General features: G+C 41.1%; 1 protein-coding gene across 4 annotated transcripts in view; it reads left to right on the top strand.

Moving 5' to 3' along the window:
- LOC140210861 (chemokine-like protein TAFA-4) overlaps positions 1 to 26,978 on the top strand; it is a 362,929-nt gene that overhangs the window by 7,737 nt on the left and 328,214 nt on the right. For all 4 annotated transcript variants that reach the window (XM_072280121.1, XM_072280123.1, XM_072280124.1 and 1 more), the window contains exons 2-3: positions 10,328 to 10,444; positions 24,963 to 25,078. In XM_072280121.1, the coding sequence (XP_072136222.1) occupies positions 24,964 to 25,078 (115 nt within the window). In that variant the 5' untranslated portion in view covers positions 10,328 to 10,444; position 24,963. The remainder of the gene's footprint in view (positions 1 to 10,327; positions 10,445 to 24,962; positions 25,079 to 26,978) is intronic.

Genomic DNA, 26,978 nt, shown 5'->3' with positions numbered 1-26,978 from the left:
ATGGCCTAAATTGGAATTCTGGAAATTGCCAGTTATTTACCATGTTCTTTATCAGAAATCTGGATGCAAATCCTAATGTTTGACTCATTTTCCATGATTCCAGCATAAATTGAAATTGCTAGGATATGGGATTGACATATTATTTTGGGTGTTTTATATTATTTAATATTCCTATCAATTTAAAATTTCCAGATTCATTTATTTTCTGTGAAGCAGTAGCTAATTTTACACAGATTTTTGTGGTGAAGTAAACTCATCCAAACCCTTTAACTGTTGGACAACAAATCTAACCCTCCTCTGGCTGGTCTCCAGTCTTTCTCCCTGCATCGATGTGAGCACATTCAACACTCTGCTGACCACAGCCTAACCCACGCCATGTTCAGTTCATTCATCATTTCTTTGCTTGCCGACCTATATTACTTTGAAAAGTTCCTGCTATGGTAACACCTCAGATTAAAAAAACTCTCATCTTTTTTTTCAGATATACTCAGGGCCGCACCGTCCACTTTTTATAATCCTTTTCAGCCCCTTAAAAATGTTTCTTTGTGTTAAAAGACAGTATAACTGATGATTGGTGGTGAAATACTGGCACACCTTACCAGTAATCAATAAGTTGGCATATTCAGTGTAGAATATTATCATATCTAGTAATTTTAGATGCTAATATTAAATGTATAAGATTGGTTGATTACTTAGCTTGTCTGGAGCAGAGCTCACGGGGGACACGAAAGAGTACTTCTTTGAGCTAAGTTTAGTGTTTTGGTATGAATGCTACTAAGGGTGTCAGCAAAATGTACAGAGAGTTTAACTGAGTCATAATTTTGATGCTTTTTATCCTGCATATTAAAACTTTAATGTTAGTGTTAATGTTAGTTTTCCTGGGTTATCAAAAACAAAATGAAACTGGCAGGAATGGTCTGTGTCTCCAATTTCTTGCTTTTCTATCCTTCCAAAAATGTAAGAGTGACATGCTTGTTTACTCACTGTGTCTCTGGGTCAAAGGCCCATTGTATAGAAATCTTCCTTTTACTGTACAGTAAAAATATTTCAGTGTAAGTCTATATTGTGGTGGTTCTCGAAGTTGTCATAACCGGAGGGGTGTAGGTAGCAGGGACAAGCTTCCACTACCTATTAAATACTCCCATAGGTGAGCATCTCAAATAGCCTCTGACAACTAAATCCAGCTCCTGCCCTTCACATGTGGCTTAGTTAATAAGCCCCGCTGAACTACTTTTTTTGGTGGGAGAAGGGGCAAAGGCAGGTTACAGGCTCCTTAAAACCAGTCGCTTCGGGCAGATGGGGCTTGTCAGCTGTGGTTGGCTGCTCTTCTAGGAGAAGGAAAACTGTGATATCAAACCTTGGCTGCCTTGCGGCTACACTCACTCACGGGGAAGGCTCCGTGAGTAAACGCCAATGGAAAAATCCAGAGCTGGAGTACTTGAGGAAGTGAGTTCAATGCTGATTGACAACTCCTCCAATGCTGTTGGTGCCAAACCCTTTGGGTCACTGCCTTTCCTTTGGATTCATCAGCTGACAGAACCTTTAGACAATATACCTTTGCCCTCCAAAGTGTTCATTTCAAATCCTTCCACTCATTACCACTTTACATTTAAGAGTCTTCTCTGAACTGATACATTTTTTCGTGCTGGATTTGATAAATTAGCGAATTGGCACATTGGTTTATTATTGTCCCATGTACTGAGGAGCAATGAAAAATTTTGTTTTGCTTGTCATCCATCGAATTTATTTCATTATATCAAGGCAGTAGAAGGGAAAACAAAACCAGAATGCAGAATATAGCATCATAGTTACAGAGAGAAAGTGCAGTGCAGGTAGACAATAGTATGAAAGGCCATGATGAAGTAGGTTTTGAGTTCACGAGTCTATTATACAAGAGGTCAGTTCAGTAGTTTTATAACAGTGGGTTAAAAGCTGCCTTGACCCTGGTGGCACATGCTTCTGGGCTTTTGTATCTTCCACCCAATAGGAAGAGGGAGAAGGGAGAAGAGAGACCTGGGGTCTTTGATTATATTGGTTGCTTTGCTGAGGCAGTGAGAAGTGTAGATAAGGTTAATGCAAGGAAGGGTAATTTTCATGAAATGCTGAACCTCACTGCAGTTCCTGTGGTCTAGGATTTAACTGTGAAGTATTTTGAATAATTCCCCCTCCCCTATCACTCTCAAGGTCTGATGATTTTCTGTACGTAAGATTTAGTACCACAGTTGGCTCTGCATGGTGTAAAAAATCACATGCCGAAAAGAGCAGCAATTAACAGATGAACATTTGGGCTATACACCAGCCAGCAATTAGTAAATATTATCTAAAAGCTATCAATCATGATGTTCAAAATCTACCAGGCAAAACATGGGCAAACAGCAATGACTAATCTAAGAAAAGGGTAACCAATCCTTAAAAAGCTTTTCACTGCATTTGTATTTAACATGGTAATTTGTTCGTAATAGAGATAGAAATTACAAGCTTTTCAAAATATAATGAAGTTTATCTGCACAATAATACTTGCTGTAGGAGTTATGCATTTGGTGGTGTTGTTTCTCATTGACTGGTAGCTTTTGAGTACCCTCATGTTTATGCTGTTACTAAAATTTCACTGACAATCGAGGAGATTAAAGTGAGTTGCAATTTACAGTTACAATGTGCACCACTGTCTATAACTTATAAAACATTTAGAATATCTAGATATTCACTAAGAAAATTGGCTTTTCCTGCTTGTAAAACCAGTTTCTTCTGAAAATAAATGAATGGAAACCAAAAATCTCAGAATAAACCCATTTAGAAGTAGTCTACCATCAATTCATCAAATCACTGACAGGAGGATTTTTATTTTTTAAAATACAAAATAGCTTGAAATTTAAAAATGTCCTGTCTTAGGTCCACTGAAGTCTTGTAAGTAAGGCTGGTAAGCACTTCCTGAGTGCCAAACTCATCAGCTGATGCTAAGAATCTGAATTTAGACGGCGGGACCATGGTTCAACTTTCCCATGTGTAATCAGCTTAAAGTGACTGAAGGTGGTGTGCTTGTAATTGGAACTCAAGAGCAAATCTGTTGCATACGTTCAATTAATAAACTTCAGAAAGGCTGTATACTGTTGGTCAAGTTTGTAAATAGACTCAAAATAAAATCTCTTGAAATCATTATATATTCTTAAATGCAATATCCTAAGAAAAGTGTGTTCTTGCCATGCACCGTAAAAGAAGAATTAAGAAACAAGTTTCATCTTATTTAACTTCAAACATGTGGAAACTTATTTCCCCGGATATGTCATCTATTTATTGGTTATCAGAAGACAACTTATGTATCACTGATAAAAGTCACAACAGTTTCTTTCTGAAGGGAGCCTCCAAATATCATTTCCTACATTATTTAGATGAAGAATGATGTTTGCCCTCCAGAATCCTCTTCTCTCTCTCTCTCCCCTTTGCTCCTTCTCCCTCTCCCTTTGATATATTCCCAGGAGAAGTGTGGATTGGATGCAGTGAATGGTTGTAAACTGATTTCATCAATCTGTTTTCCAAAGTTTACTAAGATTGTATAAAACACTTTAAAAGTGGGTCATCTCAAAAGTAAAACATTGCATAAGAAATGGATATAGATAGTAAAGCCAGTATGTTAAAGAACTGATTCTGCATTCTCATGCATCTCTCTGGAGGCAAAACTCACAAGGAATTACTTGGTCTAATTTTCCTGTTCATTTACAGGAAATGGCGATACATTTCTTGTGAGAGTTAGTCCCACTGACTGTGGAACCTCAATGGATTCTGATTCCCTGTAATGTCTCTTTATTATTACTTTTTGTAACTTATTTTTGCCATTCATTGCAATACATGATATTGACTTGGTAAGAGTAAACTACTCATTTTTTAATCACTTAGCTGGATCCAACTAAGATTAAAGAGTTTAAAGGCTGGGGTGAGGATTGCTTTAGGAGTTCTTCCGGAAGAGGTTGAATATGAAACTACTCTGGTGTAATGAAATGCACTCTTTATGAACAATTCCACATATAGATAGGATAAATAATGGAAGATGACTGATTACTTACATGTTTATGGAGCATTTAAGATAGTCAACACTGATTGAGAATATAATAAATAATTCGCAGTACATTTCCAGCAATCACACTCTTAGCCCTTCTCTACCACTAGGCTACAGTAACTAGCTAGAAAATCATTAAATAGGCATTTTGTTGCTGTTATTTTTCCCTGTGTTGTCTTTGTTACCAGTTAAAGGACCAGGGTTTCTTTTAAAGAAAAGTAGCTTCGGCTGAATTTCTGAATGAAGGCCATAAAGGAGAGAGAAATCCTGTTGGAAAGCTCAGGGAAGGTGGAGTAATATGTGACAAGAGCCAGCGTGTAGTTCTCTTGTCGACACTTTTCAGTTGAGGTTTGACAAAATGGAAAACTAGATGTGCTGATAACTGGCAGAATGAGCTGTCAATATTCTAAGATATTATCTATAGTGAAATCACAAATATATGAATATTCCAACTTTTAAATATTTCTAGATATATCCCGAAGCGAGCTCTATTTTGACTAGAAGTAAAAAAAAGCTTACAACCTCATGCATTATCTTTGAGGGAATTTATGCAACACTTTTATTTGTGTTCTTGTTTAGCTAGTAATGTCCATAAGCAAATCCATTTCCCAAAGAACAAAACCAGAAAATTCCGGAAACACTTGTCAGGTTAGGCAGTGCCGATTGTCAGAGCAACAGAGTTAGTAACTCGGGTTGTAGATCCTTCCTCAAAACAGTGGTGAATGCTGTCTGCTGAGCAATTCCATCATTTTCAGCTTTGCATCAGATTTTTAGTTTTGGAAAATATTTTGATTTTCAAATCTCTCACTTAAACCTGCTTTTTTTATTGTGCATTCATTACAAAGTAGCACCCACAGGTTTGACAATTAATGACGTTGTCTTAAGTATAGTGACTAAATGGTGTGAGAGTCTAAGACCAGTGGGTACAGCCTCAGAATACAGGTGCGTCCTTTTAGAACGGAGATGAAGAGGAATTTAGCCAGACGATGGTGAATCTGCGGAATTAGTTGCCACAGGCAGTTAATCTTTATGTATATTTAAGGCAGAGGTTGATAGATTCTTGATTGGACAGGGCATGATGGGATATGGGGAGAAGGCAGGAGACTGGGCTGAGAGGAATAATGGATCAGCCATGATGAAATGGTGGAGCAGACTCGATGGGCCAAATGGCCTGATTCTGTTGCTATGTCTTGTGGTCTAAAAGTGCTTTGTCAGCATGTTAGCCAATCTCATCAAAAGGATTGAAATAACTGCATAATAGCACCAGTCTGAAGTTATTTAATTGTACTTATTTACAGAAGAAACAATGCCCAAAAACAAAGGACACAGCAATTTATTAACATAGCATAAAAATCCACATGACTCATAGGCAGTGAACACTTCATATTGGAAGTGTTCACTGTGTCATTGGAAGTTTCGTCATTGAGTTTTGGCAGTATTAATGGATGTTAGTTCATTACCATTGGTGGTGGGCTGGGATCTTGCCATGCCTGGAAAGGATTTGCTTGTCCTGGGCTAGGAGAGAGGCCCTCTTGTCTAGCAGCACGAGGAATTACTGAATCCTGGGACCCTCTTAGAATGGAGTTTATGGAATCTGGCAATATTTTGGGTGGCTGGTTTCAGCAGCACCTGTATCTGATGTTTGGAATGGTGATGACTTTGAGAAGTTTCGGAAATTAGTTGGTTCTCTAGCTGACAGGGTGGAGGGGATAGCAGGATGTTTCAGTCATGTGAACCGCAAGATCCTGGCACCTAAAGTCAAAAGCAAGGACAGTAGGCTTGGGAATGTCCTGTGGAAATTATCTTGTTTGCTTTTGATTTAATTAACAGTAGGAGAGGCTATCAAGAAATAGTTATTAAAGTTATAAATGAGAATTATGCATGAAATAAAAGTGTAGATAACTTGTTTTGAAATCTTTTGAAAAAAGAATGGAACTGAAAGTTCCTCAAATGATGAGAGAAAGTACACCAATGAATATGGAAAATCTCTCTGATGCTTGTTAGCCCACTAAACTGACCGTGGTAGGAATCCATGAATATAGATGTTGAAACAGATACCTTGGGAGCATAATAAGATTTTAACCGATGTAAAACAATGGAAAATTTAATCATGTTAGAATTTTTAATCTTTAAGAAGTGTTTAAAATCTTAGGATGTATGGTAGATACTTCATGAACTAAAAGAGGTGAATGGGGATGTTTCAAAATAGGATTTATTTATTCACCTTGCTATTATTGATATCTCTTTATTGGTGATTCAGGATTGATTGTTTTAGTAGGTGATTAATACCTTGCCATTTGCAATTAATTAGACAGTTATTTTTCTTACCTTTAACTTGTATTTTTATAAACTTTTCAGTTCTGATTTATTAGTGTTTTTCTTTGACTCGCTCACTTTAGCCCAGGAGCAAAATGCATTGAAAATATCACAGCTATTGCATGCCACCCAGAAATGTTTAAGATACTACAAGCAAATGTCTATTTATTTATTGATTGAGATACAGCACAGCATTTATTGAGATTTTATCCTCTGACCGAGCTGCCCAGCAACCTCCTAATTTAATCCTAGCCTAATCACGGGACAATTTACAATGGCCAATTAACCCACCAACAGTCTTTGGACTGTGGGAGCAAACTGCCTTGTAGTGTTATTGATGGTGAATTCTTCATACCTTTCTAGTCCGTTGGACTGATCTCATTATTGGCCCTGAACATATATTTTTCTCCTTTAATCTGTTTATATGATCCCTGTTGTTTCTTCTCTATAGCATCTCTCTTCTTCAATAACCTCTTTCTCTCTCCTTCTCTCCTTTACTCCTTTTCCTTGCATCTACATTGACAATTTCATTAATATACCAGCAGACTACTTCTGGCACTGATGTGCAACTGGAAACCACAGCTATATGGTTGAAGTGGAATCAGCACACGACACATCCATTATTCTGCGCATATTTAGACAGTCAGAAGCGTTGATTTGCTTCAGTTTACTAAAAAGTAACATTAACATCATATTACATTATTCCAAAAAGCAGTGTGATTGGTGGGAACACATAATGGGTCAATTAGGATCTAAAAGATTAAAAAAAAACATTTTAATATCACTCTCCCTCGGAGTTGAAAATAGAGATGAGGGAAACAAGTTCTTGGTGAATAAGTAGCAAGTAGATTGGGGCAGGCAGAGGATGGGGGAGGGTGGTGGGTGGGAAGGTTTGTAAGTTCGAATGGGTTGAAATGGCTGCAAACTACTCAGTAGCTGGCAAATCTTTGCACAATGAATGAGAGCATTGCCTTCAAATTAACAATCCCTTTGCTAGCTGTCTGGCTCTGTCTGCCAGAGAAAGCAGGATCTCCCAGTGGCCACACATTTTAATTCCACATCCCATTCCCATTCTGATCCATGGCCTCCTCTACTGTCAAGATGAAGCCACACTCAGGTTGGAGGAACAACACCTTATATTCCGTCTGGGTAGCCTCCAACCTGATGGCATGAACATTGACTTCTCAAATTTCCGCTAATGCCCCACCTCCCTGTCGTACCCCATCCGTTATTTATTTATATACACACATTCTTTTTCTCTCTCTCCTTTTTCTCCCTCTGTCCCCCTCACTATACCCCTTGCCCATCCTCTGGGCTTTTTCCTCTCCTTCCCCTTTTCTTTCTCCCTGGGCCTCCTGTCCCATGATCCTCTCATATCCCTTTTGCCTATCACCTGTCCAGCTCTTGGCTCCATCCCTCCCCCTCCTGTCTTCTCCTATCATTTTGGATCACCCCTCCCCCTCACACTTTCAAATCTCTTACAGCTCTTCTTTCAGTTAGTCCTGAAAGAAGGACGTCGACTGTACCTCTTCCTAGAGATGCTGCCTGGCCTGCTGTGTTCACCAGCAACTTTTATGTGTGTTGCTTGAAATTCCAGCATCTGCAGGTTTCCTCATGTTTGCGTTTTTAAAATCCCTTTGATATATACACAGATATTCTCCAGACTGCGCATGCACAACATTATTATATGTTGTCAAACCATCGAAAAGGTCACACTCAAGTGATGAAACTCCTTTGTTGAATAATGTTGTGTCGTTGGTATTAGGGGGAAGAATAAAAGGTGGAAACCTTCCCTGATTCCTCTCATGAACGTAAAATAACCTACTGTGATGGCTCAACCATTCATCCAGAAAGGTTTATCTAACATGTAGGTTTATCAAACCTACTCAATATATGTAATTGATTTACTTATTATTATTATTATTTTATTTTTTTTCTCTCTGCTAGATTATGTATTGCATTGAGCTGTTGCTGCTAAGTTAACAAATTTCACGTCACGTGCCAGTGATAATAAACCAGATTCTGATTCTGGTTCTGAAATTCAAGGATCCTCAGACCCACGCTCTTTTCTTTGGTGTTACTCTGAATTGGCCATTTTCTCTGGCATCAATCAAATGAACCAAGCAGCTCACTTACAGGGTAGGAACAAACAGGCAGATGAATTAAAAGCCACAATGGCAAAATGAAACTCCACAAGGAGGTGGATTGAGGAACACAGTAACAGTAACATCACCCTTCCTAAATAGCTTCTTAAGCATTTCAGAATTCTCCTTATTTATTTGTACCAGATATATTTTGTCTCTGCCCCAGTCCTGATGGACATTTCATTGAAACAACTGTGCATGCTATAAATTTGACTTTGGAAATATATTACCTTGTCAGATTTAGTCGATTTCAATTAGGCTAGGGCCTGGTAAAGTTGGTGTTGAAATCTCAAGGATGAAATAAGGCAGATCTCAAATGTAGGCATGTACTTAATTATATAAAGTATATAGTTTTCTTTTCACTAGTTTGAAATAATTGGTTCTACCAGCTGTGTGTGTTGATTTGGTAGAAATTCGGATTAGCAGCAATATAAAAGTCACAATTCACTGGCTTTGATAATTGTCAGCAACTTTTGCATGTCTCAGGCATCGCCCTAATTTCAATAAAGTGAAACGATTAAAACTTCTGCAAATTATTCTCTTGTCAGTTATATGTTTCATAATGGACACAATGCTGATTGAGATTTTGGTTAAGGGAAACATTTGCTCAGACATTAATTCATTCCTTCTATAACCAGGAACAGGGAAACTGTTTGTACTGGCAGAACTCCAAGCATCATTGGAACAGACTCACTAATGGATTAACAAGTGAAAGCATATTATTAAAATGAAATTTATCTTACTGTGCAGTCAGTGTGCCATTTACATCATGATCACTGAATCACCAGCCATTTTTTTTTCCTTTTTCATCAATTAAGTTTTTAGTTATTACGTTCTCTTTTGACATTGGTGGCTTTCTTTATATTAGACAAAATCATTCTCCTTACTATTATTTTTCTTACCAATTAAATTCCTGCAAACAAAATTACTTCAGATAAAGTTATTATGATAATCCTGAACCCATTTGATTATATGACATAATTCATACCAACTGGTCAAGTTCACTGCCTGTGTTTAGAATCCCTCAGGGAAACTGATGCTATGAAACTTGAGGGTATGTCGGGGGGGGGGGAGAAAGTTCACAAAGTTTAGTTATGTGTAAATAAAAGTAACATGTTCATAGTTCCTTCTCTTTGAGTTTGATTTAGAATCAGCCCTAGTTATAGTTACTGTTGAACCAGATAGGTTGGGGCAGGAGAAGCTGCAACAAATTTTGGTAAGAGGTTGAATAGAGAAAATTAGAAAGCGTGAGAGCTTCATTTAAACAGAGAGTCATGTAAGATCGAAATAAAAGCTTATCCAGAGATGCTGCCTGACCTGCTGAGTTCCTCCAGCATTTTGTGTGTCTTAGTCACGTGAGGTGAATGTTTTGCAAGTTTAGCAGAGATGCTGATGACTGAACATAATTGGGACAAAAGCAGAGATGGCCGGTTGTTAAACACTTGCTTGTCCTTAATGATACGGAGGCAACGACAAGATAGAACCCATGGCACGCATCCATGATCAGAGTGGGAGATGTTTAAACCTCCGCATCAAGATGCACTATGCATCTTAATAAAATAATACCGTTTCCACTATATTTTTCAGTCTCTAATTCATTCAAAGTGTAGAGAGCTGCTCAAGGACAAGGAAGATCCCACAATGAGCAATAGTTCACAAGTCAGGATTTACTTGTCTTTCAATTGTCCTTCCATGGTTCTAAAGAGCAATCAACAAAGGCCTCCAATACCTTAGTATCGGAGGAGATGCCATTCAATGATTCCAGCTGTCCTAAAGGTCATCGGGAAATCTAACGTATGGCGATTTTTCTTGGCAGATTTCAATGAAGAGAGGCTGAGCAGAAGAGAACAGGGATGATGGTACATCAGTTGGCAATCTTGACTCGTGTCCAATATGTTGAAAAAGATTTATAACTGAAAATAAAATCAGCAAGGTAAGAATGTGAAAATGTTAAATTTGCATATTACTTAAAAATGTTAAACAACATTTTAGATGTATCCCTTACTTTCAAATTAAAGTATGTATTGTACACCATCAGGGCAGATTATGGACAAGCAAAGCTCGAGGCGCTACAACAATGAAATATTTTAGAATGATGTGCTTTAAAGGACAATAGCAAGAGTGTTACGAACTAGTAAGAAGTTTAACAACAATGTTAAAAAAGTTAGTAAGATCTCAATAAATTGCATACAACTAAGAAACAACCATGACTATAGTTCTTGTGACTAGACTGGTAGTTACACTGAAAGTGGAATGGTGTGCGAGTGCTGTCCTTAAGGAGCCGATATACTATTATAGAGTCAGAATTTTCCTTTGTTCCTCTGGAACAAGGTCTGGAAAATGGCAGACTTAGGCTACATCCACACTAGACCGGATAATTTTGAAAACGCCGGTTTCGCGTAAAAACATGAGGCGTCCACACTAGGCGTTTTTAAAAATACCTCTGTCCACATTAAAACAGATATTTGGGCGAATCGCCTCCTACTGGGCATGCGCAGGACACACAGAAAACAAGCGAAGAGGAAACTGTATACTTGGTGCACATTTGTCCAGTTACAGACTAGAAAAACTTAAAAGGAAACTGCCAAACGAAAAACTTAGTGCGCGTTTGTCCGGAAACATTTCCCACAGTCATAGTCTCTTCACCGATGAAAGGGCCGACAACTACAACTAAATGCAATAAGGCTTGTTACTGGGCAAAAGTGAAATTTGCTGTTATCTCATTTGTTTGCCTTTTGCCATGTCTTTGTATTATTTTGCTGTATTTAACATGTGCAGTAAAACGAGTTACTGGGCAAAAGTGACAATTGCATCTATTGAACGTTTGCACAAACAATACATTAATAAAGCACCTTGTTAAATGTATAAAACATGTCTGCATCAGTGTTACCTTGTATTTCCATACAATGTTACATTAGGCTGTTACACACCTATCGTCAGATATTGTTGTGGTGTTGGAGGTTGCGTTCAAGAAAACAACGAAATGCCGCACTGCCACCATCGTTTGTTCCAGCACGTCATGACAGCGGTTTTATAAATAGCTGGTTACCCTGTATGCACTACGCCAGATATTAGGCGTTTCCAGATTTATTCACTCTGGAGAACGTTTCTGAAAATCTCCGTTTTTGGGGGAGGAAAATGCTGTTTTAGTGTGGATGGAGGGTCAAAATGAAGAGAAAAAGCTTTGGTTACGGATTTATCCGGTCTAGTGTGGATGTAGCCTTAGTTGCAGAATATAGTTGCAACTATTTTTTTTGTGCAGGTACCAGAGTCACACAGTGCGGGCTTCTCTACTCTGTGCAGATTTTGTTGCTCCCAAGATTCCTCTCAGTTCCTGTTTGCAGTCAAGCCCTATATTCTCCTACATACTGTGGCCCTTCCCCAACTGTTGTGACCGGCATGTCTGCCCTCTATATCAGAAATGAAGCCTCCATCATCACCCTTTTAACTCAAGACATCAAATTAGTACTTTCCTTGCTCAATGAAAGCCACAGAAGCTGAATTATGAGCAACCTGAAATTATCTAAAATAATTATTGAAAATGTTGGGGAGAAAGAAAGCCTGTGGTATGTTGAGTACCAGGTGAACGAGTAGTCTTTGGGGTACTGCAAGTCTGTGTCTTTATTGATGATTTGCTGCACACTTGAGTGCTCGGTGGAGGGTACAGAAGCTTTTTTGCTGGTTGGCGGGGGTGTTACCGCTTTGCTGCTGCTTATGCGTGGGAGGGGGAGTTGGGGGGACTTTGGGGTTCTAACATTTAACTGTCATTCATTCTTTGGGGCACTCCTCTGTTTTCGTGGATGTCTGCGAAGAAATAGAATTTCAGGATGTATATTGTATGCATTTCTCTGTCATCTCATAGAATTTTTTGAGGATGTAACTAGTAGAGTGGATAGGGGAGAACCAGTGGATGTGGTATGTTTGGATTTTCAGAAGGCTTTTGACAAGGTCCCACACAGGAGATTAGTGTGCAAACTTAAAGCACACGGTATTGGGGGTAAGGTATTGGTGTGGGTGGAGAGTTGGTTAGCAGACAGGAAGCAAAGAGTGGGAATAAACGGGACCTTTTCAGAATGGCAGGCGGTGACTAGTGGGGTACCGCAAGGCTCAGTGCTGGGACCCCAGTTGTTTACAATATATATTAATGACTTGGATGAGGGAATTAAATGCAGCATCTCCAAGCTTGCAGATGACACGAAGCTGGGTGGCAGTGTTAGCTGTGAGGAGGATGCTAAGAGGATGCAGGGTGACTTGGATAGGTTGGGTGAGTGGGCAAATTCATGGCAGATGCAATTTAATGTGGATAAATGTGAAGTTATCCACTTTGGTGGCAAAAATAGGAAAACAGATTATTATCTGAATGGTGGCCCATTAGGAAAAGGGGAGGTGCAACGAGACCTGGGTGTCATTATACACCAGTCATTGAAAGTGGGCATGCAGGTACAGCAGGCGGTGAAAAAGGCGAATGGTATGCTGGCATTTATAGCAAGAGGATTCAAGTGCAGGAGCAGGGAGGTACTACTGCAGTTGTACAAGGCCTTGGAGAGACCACACCTGGAGTATTGTGTGCAGTTTTGGTCCCCTAATCTGAGGAAAGACATCCTTGCCATAGAGGCAGTACAAAGAAGGTTCACCAGATTGATTCCTGGGATGGCAGGACTTTCATATGAAGAAAGACTGGATGAACTGGGCTTGTACTCGTTGGAATTTAGAAGATTGAGGGGGGATCTGATTGAAATGTATAAGATCCTAAAGGGATTGGACAGGCTAGATGCAGGAAGATTGTTCCCGATGTTGGGGAAATCCAGAACGAGGGGCCACAGTTTGAGGATAGAGGGGAAGCCTTTTAGGACCGAGATTAGGAAAAACTTCTTCACACAGAGATTGGTGAATCTGTGGAATTCTCTGCCACAGGAAACAGTTGAGGCCAGTTCATGGGCTATATTTAAGAGGGAGTTAGATATGGCCCTTGTGGCTACGGGGGTCAGGGGGCATGGAGGGAAGGCTGGGGCGGGGTTCTGAGTTGGATGATCAGCCATGATCATAATAAATGGCGGTGCAGGCTCGAAGGGCCGAATGGCCTACTCCTGCACCTATTTTCTATGTTTCTATGTTTCTATTAAGTGTGCCTATTGAAACACTGAACAGGTTTAGCAGAATCTGTGGAAAGAGAAACAGTTAATATTTCAAGTCAGAGACCATTCATCAAAACTTTGATGGCGAGATGAAAGGCATAATTAAAGCTGCAGAGAGGGCTGCAGGAGGGATGGATAGGACAAGGGGAGTATCTGTGATTGGATGAGGTCCAGTTATTGACACTGCTTTATTGTCTGTGCTGTGTGCTGCCAGTAGCAGGGCCGTGAGACATGGTCAGCATATCAGGCTCCACTAATGAAATGAGGAAAACTGAACCAATGCCACAGCTGGATAACTCAGAGCAGAAATGGCCGGTTCTGATAAAGACAGAGAAAGTAAGTTGAGCTGAGAAGACTGAAATGTGCCCCGATTGAAGAGATGTTTTTCCTCACATTTATGCTGGACCTTGTAGCAGCTCAGGAGGTGACAGAGAGAAAGGTTAAAGTGGGAGTGGAGTGGAGAATTGAAGTGGCTTTCTTTGGCCTTTCCTTGCTCTTTGGATTATGTTTACTGTACACTGTTGATATTTTCTGTGACTTGCAGCCTTGTTGCACATTGTAACCAAAACCTCCTGATCCCTCAGAACTGTAGTGAGAGTTCCTTCCACGGTGTAGAGTGGGACCGAAAGGACTTCCGGAATGATGGCCAGGTGAACGGCAAGTGCACACTGCATACCATCAAGTTCAAATTCAAGTTTAGTGTTCACCAGATTGTACATATATACAAACAAACCAAATAACATTCCTCTGGACTACTGTGCACCCACTATACATATATCACACACAGTGCATAAAGCAAAACACTACCACAAGTAGCTTAACAAAATGTAATTCAACATGCATGTGAAGTAGACAGCACAGGTAAACAGTAAACAGTGCAGCAAGCAGCTCACTTTCCTCGTGATGAGACCTCAGTGGTGGCAGGGTATTCATCAGTCTCACAGCTGGGGGGGGGGGGTAAAAAGCTGTTACCCTGTCTTTCTGTCCTAGACCTGATGCTCCTGTACCTCCTTCCTGACGGTAGTGGGTCAACGAGATTGTGGGATGGGTGGTAGGGATCCTCACAATGCTTCAGGCCCTACACTCCTGCTAAATGTCACAAATAGGTGAGGAGGAGAGTCCAATGATTTCCTCAAAGGGTTTTTTCTGACCTCTGTAGGGTCTTCTGGTCCCATTCCTTGCTTCTTCTGTTACCACACAAGGTGCAGTCAGACAGGACACTTCCAATGGTGCTGCTGTAGAAAGATTTTAGAATGGGGGCAGGGAGCCTTGCACGCCTCATTCTGGTCAGAAAGTGGAGATGCTTCTGTGCCTTCTTTACCAGCGAGAAGGTGTTGTGGGTCCAGGTTAGATCATCCGTTATGTGCACACCAAGGAACTTTGCGATCTTCACTCTCTCTATGGCAGAGCCATTGATGAGCAATAGAGAGTGGTCAACCTCCGCCTTCCTGAAGGCCAGAATCATCTCTTTTGTCTTGTCCATGTTGGGACTCATGTTGTTGTTCTCACAAGATTTAATAAGCTTCGCCACCTGTTTGCCGACTCATCATTGTTGCCGATGAGTGCAGCTACTGCATCTTTAGTGAACTTGATGATGTGGTTTGAGCGGGTTCTGACACTGCAGTTGTTAGACAGCAGTGGGCTGAGCATACAGCCCAGGAGTGGGGTGGTAGTGCTCAACACGATGAAACCTGAGATGTTGCTGCTAACTCAGACTGACTGGGGTCTTTCCATCATGAAGTTACAGAGAGGAGTGTTGACTTAACTGGTGGGTGAACTGTCCTCCCATCAGCCTCTGAGAGATGTTCGTGCTAAAGGCTGAGCTAGAGCTTTATTTTCTAGGTGAGACATGATGGAGTGGAGGGCCGAGACTATGGTATCATCAGTGGACTAATTTGAGCTGAATGCAAACTGGACAAGTCCAATGTAGCTGGAAGGTGGGATTTTATACGATCCACCATCAGACGCTCAAAGCACTTCATGACTGTCGAGGTCAGTGCCACTGAGCAGGTAGTTGTTTAGGCCAGTTACTGCCACTCTCCTGGGCACCAGAACGATGGTGGCTGCCTTGAAGCCTGTAGGGACAGTGGACCGTTGTAAACAGATGTTAAGGACGTCCATTAAGACCTCTGTTAGTTGGGCCCCACAATCCCTCAGCACCTGACCAGGTATGTTGTCCAGCCCCACAACTTTGCATGGGTTGACCCGAGCTAGATTCAAAGATTCAATGATTCAATCTTATATTATAATTTTGCTTGCTTTCCTAATATATATCTATTATAAAAAAATCTTCAGGTCTCTTGATCTTATTTTGAGTGATTATTTTCAATTGTTATTCTTAATAGTTGATGTGAGCTTCCACGTATATTTGTATATGGAATATCCAGTTAGTGTGGGTAACATCACACATCTTATCAGCCAGCATTTTCAGTTGCATGTTCTCACTGGTGTGTAAAATTACTGCATAAGACTGTCAGGATCAATATTCAAGGAGTTTTAAAATAGCAGATTATAAATATCCTAATGTGACCATTGTCTTTTTGCTGTGTCTTTTCAACTGAGTGACTGCAAAGGATTCTTGCCTTTTAAAGACAGGATGCATTGGCCATCTCAGTGGGAAAGCCTGCCTTTGCTTCATGGGATGAATGGGTGAGCAAATGAAAAAGGCCATGGTAGACATGTGCAGGATTAATGCATAACAATCATCTTCTGGCAGCCCATCCGATCTGACGTGAGGAACCCTGCCTGCAGCTACTTCTGGTAATGCTGCAGGGTTCTGACCTCAAACTCGGACCATTCCTCTGGTTCCAAAGTGCTGCCTGACCGCTGAGTTCCCACTGCAGTTTGTGTTTTGCCGTGGAATTCTGGATAAGAGTTCTTGAGGCTACTTGTAAATTGGGAAGGATAAGCATAGCACTGGAAAGAGACAAAAGAGTCTATTGAAGGAACCCAGCAGGTCAGGCTGCGTCGATGGAAATAAATAAACGGTCATTGTTTTGGGCCGAGACCCTTCATCAGGCCTGGAAAGGGAGGGGGGAAGAAGCCTGAATAAGAAGGTGGGGGAAGGGAAGGAGTACAGGCTAGAAGGTGATAGGTGAAACCAGGTGGGTGGGGGAGTGAGGATGAAGTAAGAAGCTGGGAGGTGATAGGTGAAAAAGGCAAAGAGCTGTAGAATAAGGAATCTGATAGGAGAGGATTAGATTATTAGATTAGAATATGAGGACACGCAGCCCTCTTTTATTATTATTTAGTAATGCATGCATTAAGAAATAATACAATGTTCCTCCAGAATGATATCACAGAAACACAAAACAAATCAAGACTGAAAAACTGACAAAAACCACATAATTATACTTCATACTTTATACTTTATTGTTGCCAAACAATTGATACTAGAACGTAGAATCATCACAGCGATATTTGATTCTGCGCTTCCCGCTCCCTGGATTACAAATATTAAATATTAAAAATAGTAAAAATTAGTAAATATTAAAATTTAAATTTTAAATCATAAATAGAAAATAGAAAAATGGAAAGTGAGGTAATGCAAAAAAAACCAAGAGGCAGGTCCGGTTATTTGGAGGGTATGGCCCAGATACGGGTCAGGATCCGTTCAGCAGTCTTATCACAGTTGGAAAGAAGCTGTTCCCAAATCTGGCTGTACGAGTCTTCAAGCTCCTCAGCCTTCTCCCGGAGGGAAGAGGGACGAAAAGTGTGTTGGCTGGGTGGGTCGTGTCCTTGATTATCCTGGCAGCACTGCTCCGACAGTGTGCGGTGTAAAGTGAGTCCAAGGACAGAAGATTGGTTTGTGTGATGTGCTGGGCTGTGTTCACGATCTTCTGCAGCTTCTTCCGGTCTTGGACAGGACAACTTCCATACCAGGTTGTGGTGCACCCTAGAAGAATGCTTTCTACAGTGCGTCTATAAAAATTAGTGAGGGTTTTAGGGGACAGGCCAAATTTCTTTAGTTTTCTCAGGAAGTAAAAGCGATGGTGGGTCTTCTTGGCAGTGGACTCTGCTTGGTTGGACCAAGTCAGGTCATTTGTGATATTGACCCCGAGGAACTTAAAGATTTTGACCTGTTCCACTTGCGTACCACCGATGTAAGTTGGGTTGTGCAGTCTGCAACTGCTTCTGAAGTCAACAACCAATTCCTTCGTCTTGCTGACATTGAGGGGCAGGTTAATGTCTTCGCACCATGCCACCAGGTTCTTAATTTCCTCTCTGTGCTCAAACTCATCATTACCCGAGATACGGCCTACAATTGTTGTGTCATCAGCAAACTTACATATTGAGTTTGATGGAAACTTCGCTACACAATCATGGGTGTACAGTGAGTACAGCAGGGGCCTGAGTACACAGCCTTGTGGGGCACCGGTGCTCAAAGTGATTGTAGAGGAGAGCTTGTCCCCTATTTTTACAGCCTGGGTCCTGTCTGTGAGGAAGCTGAAGATCCAGCTGCAGATCTGAGTGCTAAGGCCCAGGTTCTGGAGCTATATAGTTACAACAGTGCAAAGCAATACTGTAATTTGATAAAGAACAGACCATGGGCATGGTAAAAATAAGTCTCAAAGTCTCTCGAAAGTCCCATCATCTCACGCAGACGGTAGAAGGAAGAAAAAAACTCTTCCTGCCTTGAACTTCCAGTGCCGCAGACTTGCCGATGCAGCACCCTGGAAGCACCCGACCACAGCCGACTCTTGAGTCCGTCCGAAAACTTCGAGCCTCCGACCAGCCCTCCGACACTGAGAACCGAGCACCATCTCTGCCAAGCGCTTCGACCCTGGCCCCGGCAACAGGCAATAGGCAAAGCCGAGGATTTGGGCCTTCCCCTCCGGAGACTCTCGATCACACAGTAGCAGCGGCAGCGAAGCGGGAATTTCAGAAGTTTCTCCAGATGTTCCTCCGTGTTTCTCACATCTGTCTCCATCAAATCAGGATTGTGCACGGCCCCTACTTGACAAATACGATATCATTGAGTGGACCATTGGCGAAAATGGTGGGGTACCAGGGCGAGGTGAGGGGCAGGTGAGGAGATGAGTTAAGTGGGGTGGCAGAGTGGGGAATAGAAGAAGAGGGCAGAGGGAGGGGAAAATACTATTGGAAGTTCGAGAAATCGATGTTCATGCCATCAGATTGGAGGCTACTCAGACAGAATAGGAGGTGTTGCTGCTCCAACCTGGGACTGCCTCATCTTGGCATTAGAGCAGGCCATGGACCAACATGTCAGAATGGGAATGAGGATTGGAATTAAAGTGGTTGGTGACCAGGAAATCCTGCTTTTTGTGGATGGAGTGAAGGTGCTCAACAAAGTGGTCCCTAATTTACATTGGGTCTCACCAAGGAGTCCACATTGGGATGACTGGATACAGTAGATGACCAAATGAAGTATTGCCTCACCTGAAAACACTGTTTGAGGCCTTGAGTGGAGGTAAGGGGGGAGGTGAAGGGGCATGTGTAGCATTTATTCTACTATAAGTGAAAGAGGGAGATTAGTGTGGTGAGACAAGTGGCCCAAGGAATCAGAGGGCACAATCCCTCTGGGAAGTGGAGAGTCGTGGAGGGGGGGGGGGATGTAAATGTGTTCGTATTGATATTGTGTTGGGTTGAGAAATGGCAATGTAAACTATTAAAGTGGATGAGAATGAGATGAATTAAGAAAAGAGTGACAACGTCAGAATGAACTGGTTGCAGAAATGATGGAGTAACAGCATAAGCTAAGAGGGAAGCTGAGGAAGATTGCTTTTATAATCAGTGGGAGTGATGTCTGCCAGAATCAAATGGAAGAATTCAAAAGCCAAGTATCACAGATGTTGGAAATATGATATGCAATGAAAGACTGTAGAAAGAGAAAACAACATAGGTATTTGAATCAGCACTGAGTAAAGATAGAGATAAGCAAGTTTTAAACTGTAGAGAAGGTGAGGAGGTCAGTGCTGGTCAGAAGCCTGGAGAGATAACACTGACACGAAGGGTGATGGTGCAGGATGAAAGAGGGGTGTAAAAGGGTTGGTGAGTGCCAAAAAGATAGTTCTGAAGATGAGAAATGCACAGTAATTGATGGTATTCATCAGATGATTTGGGGGAATGCTAAGTAAGAAGGCTGGAGTTGAGTCTGTCTTATTTGAAGTCAATATTGAGTTCAGAAGGCTGCAATGTGTTAAGTCTAAAGATGAGGTGCTGCTCCTTGAGCACACTTTGAGCTTCACCGGAACATTGTAGGTTAGAGGTTAGAGTGGGAGTGGGATAGAGAATTAAAGTGCTAGACAACTGGAGACCAAAGTCACTCTTGAAGATCGAGCAGAGAAGTCCTGTACTGGGTACCTAATCTACATTCAGTTTGCCAACTACCGAGAACAAGTACTGTATATTGCTTCTTCATTTGGAAGGCGTGTTCGGGATTCTAGATCATTTAGAGGGAAGTGATAAAAGGGCAGGTTTGATACCTCTTGCAATTGCATCGGAAAGTTGAAATGGAAAGGAAGTGAGTGTTGATAGTCATGGACGAGTGATCAGAGAGCCAGAGAGGGAGTGGTCCTTTCAGAATGCTGAGAGGGAAGTGGCAGACCTGTCTGGGTGCTGGTGTCATGTTGGAGGTGTCAGAAAATATGAAGGGTGGGAGATGAGATCTATTAAATGTGGAGGCTTGAGGTGAAAGATCATTGTTCTAGGCAGCAGGAGAAAAAGTATGAACAGAAGTTCTAGAAATGGAATAGACCCTGAGAGTTTGTTAATGGGGTAGAGAGTCAACATCCCCACACCCATAAGAGGGCCTATCCGAGGATATTTGAGAGAGCGCAAGAAGCGTATGCTGTACATTGTTGCTGCTTGTGACTTTGTATGATTACAATGCCGATGCAAACTTGCATAAGGGAAATATTAACTCTCCTCATTGTACATTTGGTAGGAGTAGCGAGTGCTGTTTCCTTGAATTGTAGAAGAAGTGGGATGAATAATGTCAGTCTGGAAAAGACTGTGCAAGGAGGTGCCTTAATAGAAAGTGGTTAGGAACATAGAACAGTGCAGGGATTAGCTGAAGGGAAGGGAAGGAAAGAATGAACAAATGAAGCAGAGGAAGACTAAAGTCTAAGGAAAGAGATGAGAGGAGTGGTATCCATTCCAGGTATAAAGTGCTGCCACAGACATGGGAGACCTGTATCTGTGCTGTAAAGTTTGATGGGTATGATACATTTAATATCAAACCTTATGATCTGGGAAGGCATTTAAAGAACAGGATAAAGTTTCATACTTTTTGCCTATGGACAAGTGCCATAATTCCCAAAGGAAGCATTCATATAACAGAAGTGGTTTACCTGGCACATCTGGTTCCAAGTGTGAAGATTATTGTCTGTTTTGTACTGTGAGATATTGTACATTATCAGACTATACTGATGAGGTTCTCTGGATTGTTATTCCCAACAGGGAGTAGAGGCAGTCGTGTCCAGATTAAAAACTATGAAGGAACAGCGTTCATCCACACTTCAGCTCATTTTCCCAATAATTAGAACATAAGGCTTGTTACTCGGAACTTGAAAGAAGAGTCTTGATTCTAGATGTCAGCTGGCCGTTTCCCTCTATAGATGCTGCCTAATTTGCTGAGTTCCTCTGGCTCATTTGCATGTTGCTCAAAATTTACAGCACCTGCAGTTTCTCCTTCCTCTCTTCTTTAACAAGATGTGCGATGTGTCACTGCACCTCAGCCTGACCTCATGTCATTTGCACCCTATGGTGTGGTGTCAGAAAGACCACCAAAGGGTTGTGCAAATTGAAGGGTGGATTGGTAATTAATTTAAAACATAGGTCCCTGTATCATCTCCAAACTTGCAATATCATCCACGAAACAGTCAAAGTTTGTGCAAATTAGTGGCAAGGTGTTGTTCAGTTTTGTCAAATTTCATATAGAGTGATAATCCAGTGATGAAATCTCCATTTATTGTACCCGGAGTTATGATTATGTTTGACTAATGGGAGGTAAGTTGTGATTAGCATTCCATATAATTTTGGCATAGTGCTCCACCCTCCCATATTTATTGTGGTAGCATTCGTGTCTTTTCCTGGGTTGAGGCACAAGAATCTCATCCAACATCCCAGGTCAGTAATTTGGTTAATGTGTTAAATCATTAAACCCTGCCTGTAACCTTAAGTGGATGTAAGTGACCTAGAGTTATAGAAGGATGCAGCACAGTAGCCTTCAGCCTATTGAATCCATGTCGATCATCAACCTCCCATTTACGCCAAACCTATATTAATCTCCCCCTGTTCTCATCAGGTCCCCTCCAGATGTTCTCCTAACACAGGGTGCAGTTTGCAGAGGCCAATTAACCTCCTAACCCTCATATATTTGAACGTCGTAGAAAACTGAAGCCCCCAAGGGAAACCCATATCGTAACAGGGAAGACGTTGAAACTCCACACAGACACCACCTGAGGTCGGGATTGTACTTGTGTAGTTTGGTACTGCGAGGCCATGACTATTCATTGTGCTACTGTGTCATCCAAGATGGATTGGTGTTATTTCGAGGAAGAGCACGAGATTTATCCCTGGCCTCTGGCCAGCACTTATTCCCGGATCACCATCAGTTAAAAAAAATCAGTTGTCAGATCATGATGGCATTACTGTTTGTGCAAGCTTGCACTTTACAAATTGGCTGTGGTGTTTCCCATATCACAGCAGCGGCTGCATTTCAAAGGAACTTCATTGGTACTCCCTTTTATAAATGCAAATCCTTTTAAATTCGTACTGAATGTGGAGAAGATGGCAGCAGTGGATGAGCAAGATTTTCAGCAGTCATTGCTCTTCACTCAACAGACTGTCGTTTAAATACACAAACATTCCAAAGAATATCTTAAAAACTTAGAACATAACTTTTCTGAAAACCCGTTTGTTGGTAAGAATTGCTTTGATGACTAATAGAAATCCATTTCCAGAACTTGTTGTCTATTTAAAGGAGGATAATAAATGATTTCTTTCAGAATAGATTTACAGTTTCACCTGAAATAGTGTTGCTATGTTCCTTGCATGATGACGAGAGGAATGCTTAACCTCAGCCAATACATTTTCAGCACCTTTCACCATTTAGTAAACACATTTTCCAAATGTAATTGAGTGTAGCTCTACAGCCACTGGAATGCCTAATGACATTTAATGATATTTTATAAAACAAATAAAGCCCTATCTAATCTATAATATTTCATGGTGCTTTGCATGCAGATGAAGGTCACCTAGTTTCCTTGGTATTTGTGCTCGGTGTTCTAATGAGCCTTATAGTTTACGGAGATTTCCATTTTAATCTGGCAGTGCAAGGGTTGCTGATTTTAGACACTCTGGTCAATGGGGAACTTCAGCGCCTGGCTTACAAAGTCATTAGGCAGGTGGAGAGAAAGGCCAAAGACTGAAGTGCAGGCAACCGTCTTTCCTTTGTATATGTTGGGAACTGGCCAAGCCATATCAATGCAATCAAGAGTCAACTTGCCCTCTGCTCAAGTGTGGCTGTCGTAGACCTCTGATGAGATTATGTCCAGGAGGGATTGAAAGTAATCCAACACTGGCCACGTAGGCTCTGGGGAGTGAGCTAGCGGAATTTGCTGCATCTGTCTCAGGTGTGACCAGTCGTGATAAGCTGGGGCTAATTGGAAAGAGAGTCAATTGATGACATAAGGGGCAGCACTACATGGGGCTGCAGCAGTTTTGTGATTTGTAATCTTCTCTAATAGTTCACTGCTAAGTGCAGTTCAGATATAGTAATAAGCTAGTTGGACTGTCTCATTTTCATGTAGAAATCTAGAAATCAGAATCAGAATCAGAATCAGAATCAGGTTTATTATCACTGGCATGTGACGTGAAATTTGTTAACTTAGCAGCAGCAGTTCAATGCAATACATAATATAGCAGAGAGAGAGAAAAAAATAATAAATAAAATAAAACATCATAATAAGTAAACAAGTAAATCAATTACGTATATTGAATAGATTTTAAAAATGTGCAAAAACAGAAATACTGTATATTAAAAAAAGTGAGGTAGTGTCCAAAGCTTCAATGTCCATTTAGGAATTGGATCGCAGAGGGGAAGAAGCTGTTACTGAATCGTTGAGTGTGTGCCTTCAGGCTTCTTTCTGTACCTCCTACCTGATGGTAACAGTGAGAAAAGGCCATGCCCTGGATGCTGGAGGTCTTTAATAATGGACACTGCCTTTCTGAGACACCGCTTCCTAAAAATGTCCTGGGTACTTTGTAGGCTAGTGCCCAAGATGGAGCTGACTAGATTTACAACCTTCTGCAGCTTCTTTCAGTCCTGTGCAGTAGCCCCTCCATACCAGACAGTGATTTTAATAGTGCTGTGTTTTGTATCCAATACAACGTGCTTGGGAAATGATAATTCTATTGAACAATTCTTCTCTGCCAACATGAACTTTGCCTCTTCTTGATTTTCAAGCACACCCCACTGGCCTTCCCAGCTGAACTGAAGCCTTTTCTCTGTCAAGGAATGATCTAAACCTCTTCATCTTGAACCTAAAAAAGTGTGCAACCCTTTTCAATAAAAAGTAATAACTAGTTCTGTTTTATATATATATGTACTACATGTCCTGCTGAACATTGACTACTCTTTTCCATAGATGCTGCCTGGCCTGCTGAGTTCCTCTAGCATTTTGTGTGTGTTGCTTGGATTTCCAGCATCTGCAGATTTTCTCGTTTTCCATTCCTACTTTCTCCTTTTCTAGTGGAAAAACTAGTAAGACGAGGCCCAGTTGCTTTCAGCTACGGCCTGACTTTAGGTGGCGGGTGCGCGATCCTGTGTTGTATGGTGGGACTGCACCCATGTTACCCTGGACATGATGTGTTAATGTGGGGTGGCACTATAGCACAGCTAGTGGAACTGCTGCCTTGTAGATCCAGGAACCAGATTCGACCCTGGCCTCTGGTACCATCTATGTGAAGCTTGCATCTTCTCCAGGCGCCCTGCTTTCCTCCTGCATCTCAAAGTCATGCGGCAGGTTTGTTGATAGCTAAAAGTTGTCCCTAGTATGTAGATCAGCAGCAGGGTCCGGGGAGTCAATGGGAATGTGGAATGTATAGGTTACAAGGAACGCTAGTACTGATTAGGATTACTCTGTGATTGCCTGGAATGACTTCCTTATATGATGTAAAGAATATGCTGCATGCATTATAAAAGTCATAACATTAGAGAAAGAATCTACTGGCATGGCATAATCCATGACTGACACTTGGACATTCACAATGAGAAACTGAATGCTGCTCCTCAGTTCCCACATATTCGTAACTTATTCGCTTTCTCTTTGTGTCTCCCCTCTCTGCTAGGATGAAATTCTGTGCAAGGTCGATACTCCTCACACACTGGCTGTTGCTGGCCTCTGCACTAATGCTTTGCTGTAGATCGTTGACAGCTTCAAGTCACCACCCCCGGGGCCACTCAGGTAAGGGTTCTTGCAGACAGGAGACTGCATGTTATCAGATATCTGAGAAAACCCTCATTCTGTATTAATTGTTCTGTGTGCTCACTGGCTTGGTAGATGTTATCTTCTGAGTGAAAGCAATCCGTCTGTTTCTCCTCGTTATGTTGATTTTAACCTTTATACCTTTAATGTGATGCATTTTTGATTGAGGAAACCAGAAACATCGATTGGGGGTTCAATTCCCACCACTGTCTGTAAGCAGTTTATACGTTCTCCCCGTGACTGTGTGGGTTTCCTCCAGGTGCTCTGGTTTCCTCCCACGTTCTAATAACGTGAGTTTGAGTTAGTGAGTTGTGGGCACGCTATGTCGGGCTGCAAGTGTGGCGGGTTTCCCCCAGCACAATCCTCACTGATTTGATTTGATGCCAGCAATGTTTCTCAGTGTGCGTTTCCACGTTTCAATGTACAAATAAAGTTAGTCTTTAAAAAGATGAGGTAATTGGAACTGAGATTATGAAGGCTAAAAAACAGGTGGAAGTTAAAAAGAGATTAATTGTGGTATTTAATTCACACCAGGTTCAAAAGCTACCTGTGTCATAAAGGTGAAGAGAACAAAGGATGTACATTTTTGGAAGGAAAGAACCCAAAGAGCATGTTTCCCCGTTCTACAATCATCAGTAATCTGGTTATTCACGTCACATTGAAGTCAATGTTCAATATAGTGCGATTTTCGAAAATAGGGAGAGTAAAACAAATGTGATGAGTTAATTAAACTAATGTTAACTTAATAAATATTAATAGTCATTTATATCATCTTTTTATATTCCCTTTACTTCCTAAACTGTCTCAGGTTTAGCAAATAAACGAATAGGTAAACTTCAAATGCCAGGTGCTGTGAATGTACAGCTAAAAGTGGTGAAAAAGGACAGAAATAACTTAGACAGCTTAATTGTCTGTCGTAAGTTTGAGGTGGGAAGTCTCCACTTCCTGGTTATTTGCAAAAGGCTCGTATACCAAAAGCACACTTCTCCACTTGCGCAGAGCTGTCCTGTTTTGTGACTGAACTGACACAACTGAACTTTGTAGTCAATCAATTTCCTTCTGAAGAATAGCAGAGCTGATTGGATAGGATGAGCCTCTTCAACGAACCGGGAGTTGGCTTGTGTTTCTCCTCAATGACCAACGGCCAATAACACAAAATTCTTCTTAAAATTGTAGTCCACAGCTCAAAGCACCTGGGCAGAAAATCACACTGGCCTTTTGTTAAAGAAAATGTTCTTTAGAATTGATAATTTCTGCTTTTGCTGCTAACAAATTCGACAGTGAATAATGCGAGGTAAAATCAGATCTAGAACGTCTCAGTGAAGAATTAGAAATGTAAAAGCTCCTATTACCTCTATTTTGTGTGAAAAAATAGCTCATTTAAAATGTGTCAATGCAGAACCAATGCTCGTCATAACTAATTGATTTGTCTTTGCATAAGAGGTAAAAAGAATCTGCACTTCAAAGGGTTAGATACTCTTGTAGTGGCCTCATTTATCCTTGCTCATTAAGCCCAGTAATGTTCCATGCAATAATTTAAGATGCTGCTTAAAATAATTCTGTTCATTTCTTACTGTTGCATGACCTTATCCTTTTGAATTTACTGTTGAACTTCTAAATTTAGGCTTGTTAGAAAGGTGTTGAAAAAAAATGAATTTGCAGTGAATCAACTGATCCAGGAGAGGGCACTGTAACATTACAAATACATAGCAACAGCATTACTCTCCGACATAATTTCCATTGCGGACTCTCCTGAGGAGAACAATGAGCATTTTGCTTGAGGATGTCTAATTCCAGAGTCTTTTCCTCTCTATATTTATGCCTGGCCCATTTTTGGCATTTCCAGGTAATTGTGAGGATGGACCAGCATCCTAATCAG

This window comes from Mobula birostris, chromosome 16 (assembly GCF_030028105.1).
Source record: "Mobula birostris isolate sMobBir1 chromosome 16, sMobBir1.hap1, whole genome shotgun sequence".
Taxonomy (NCBI): domain Eukaryota; kingdom Metazoa; phylum Chordata; class Chondrichthyes; order Myliobatiformes; family Myliobatidae; genus Mobula; species Mobula birostris.
This window is presented reverse-complemented; position numbering and strand designations above follow the sequence as displayed.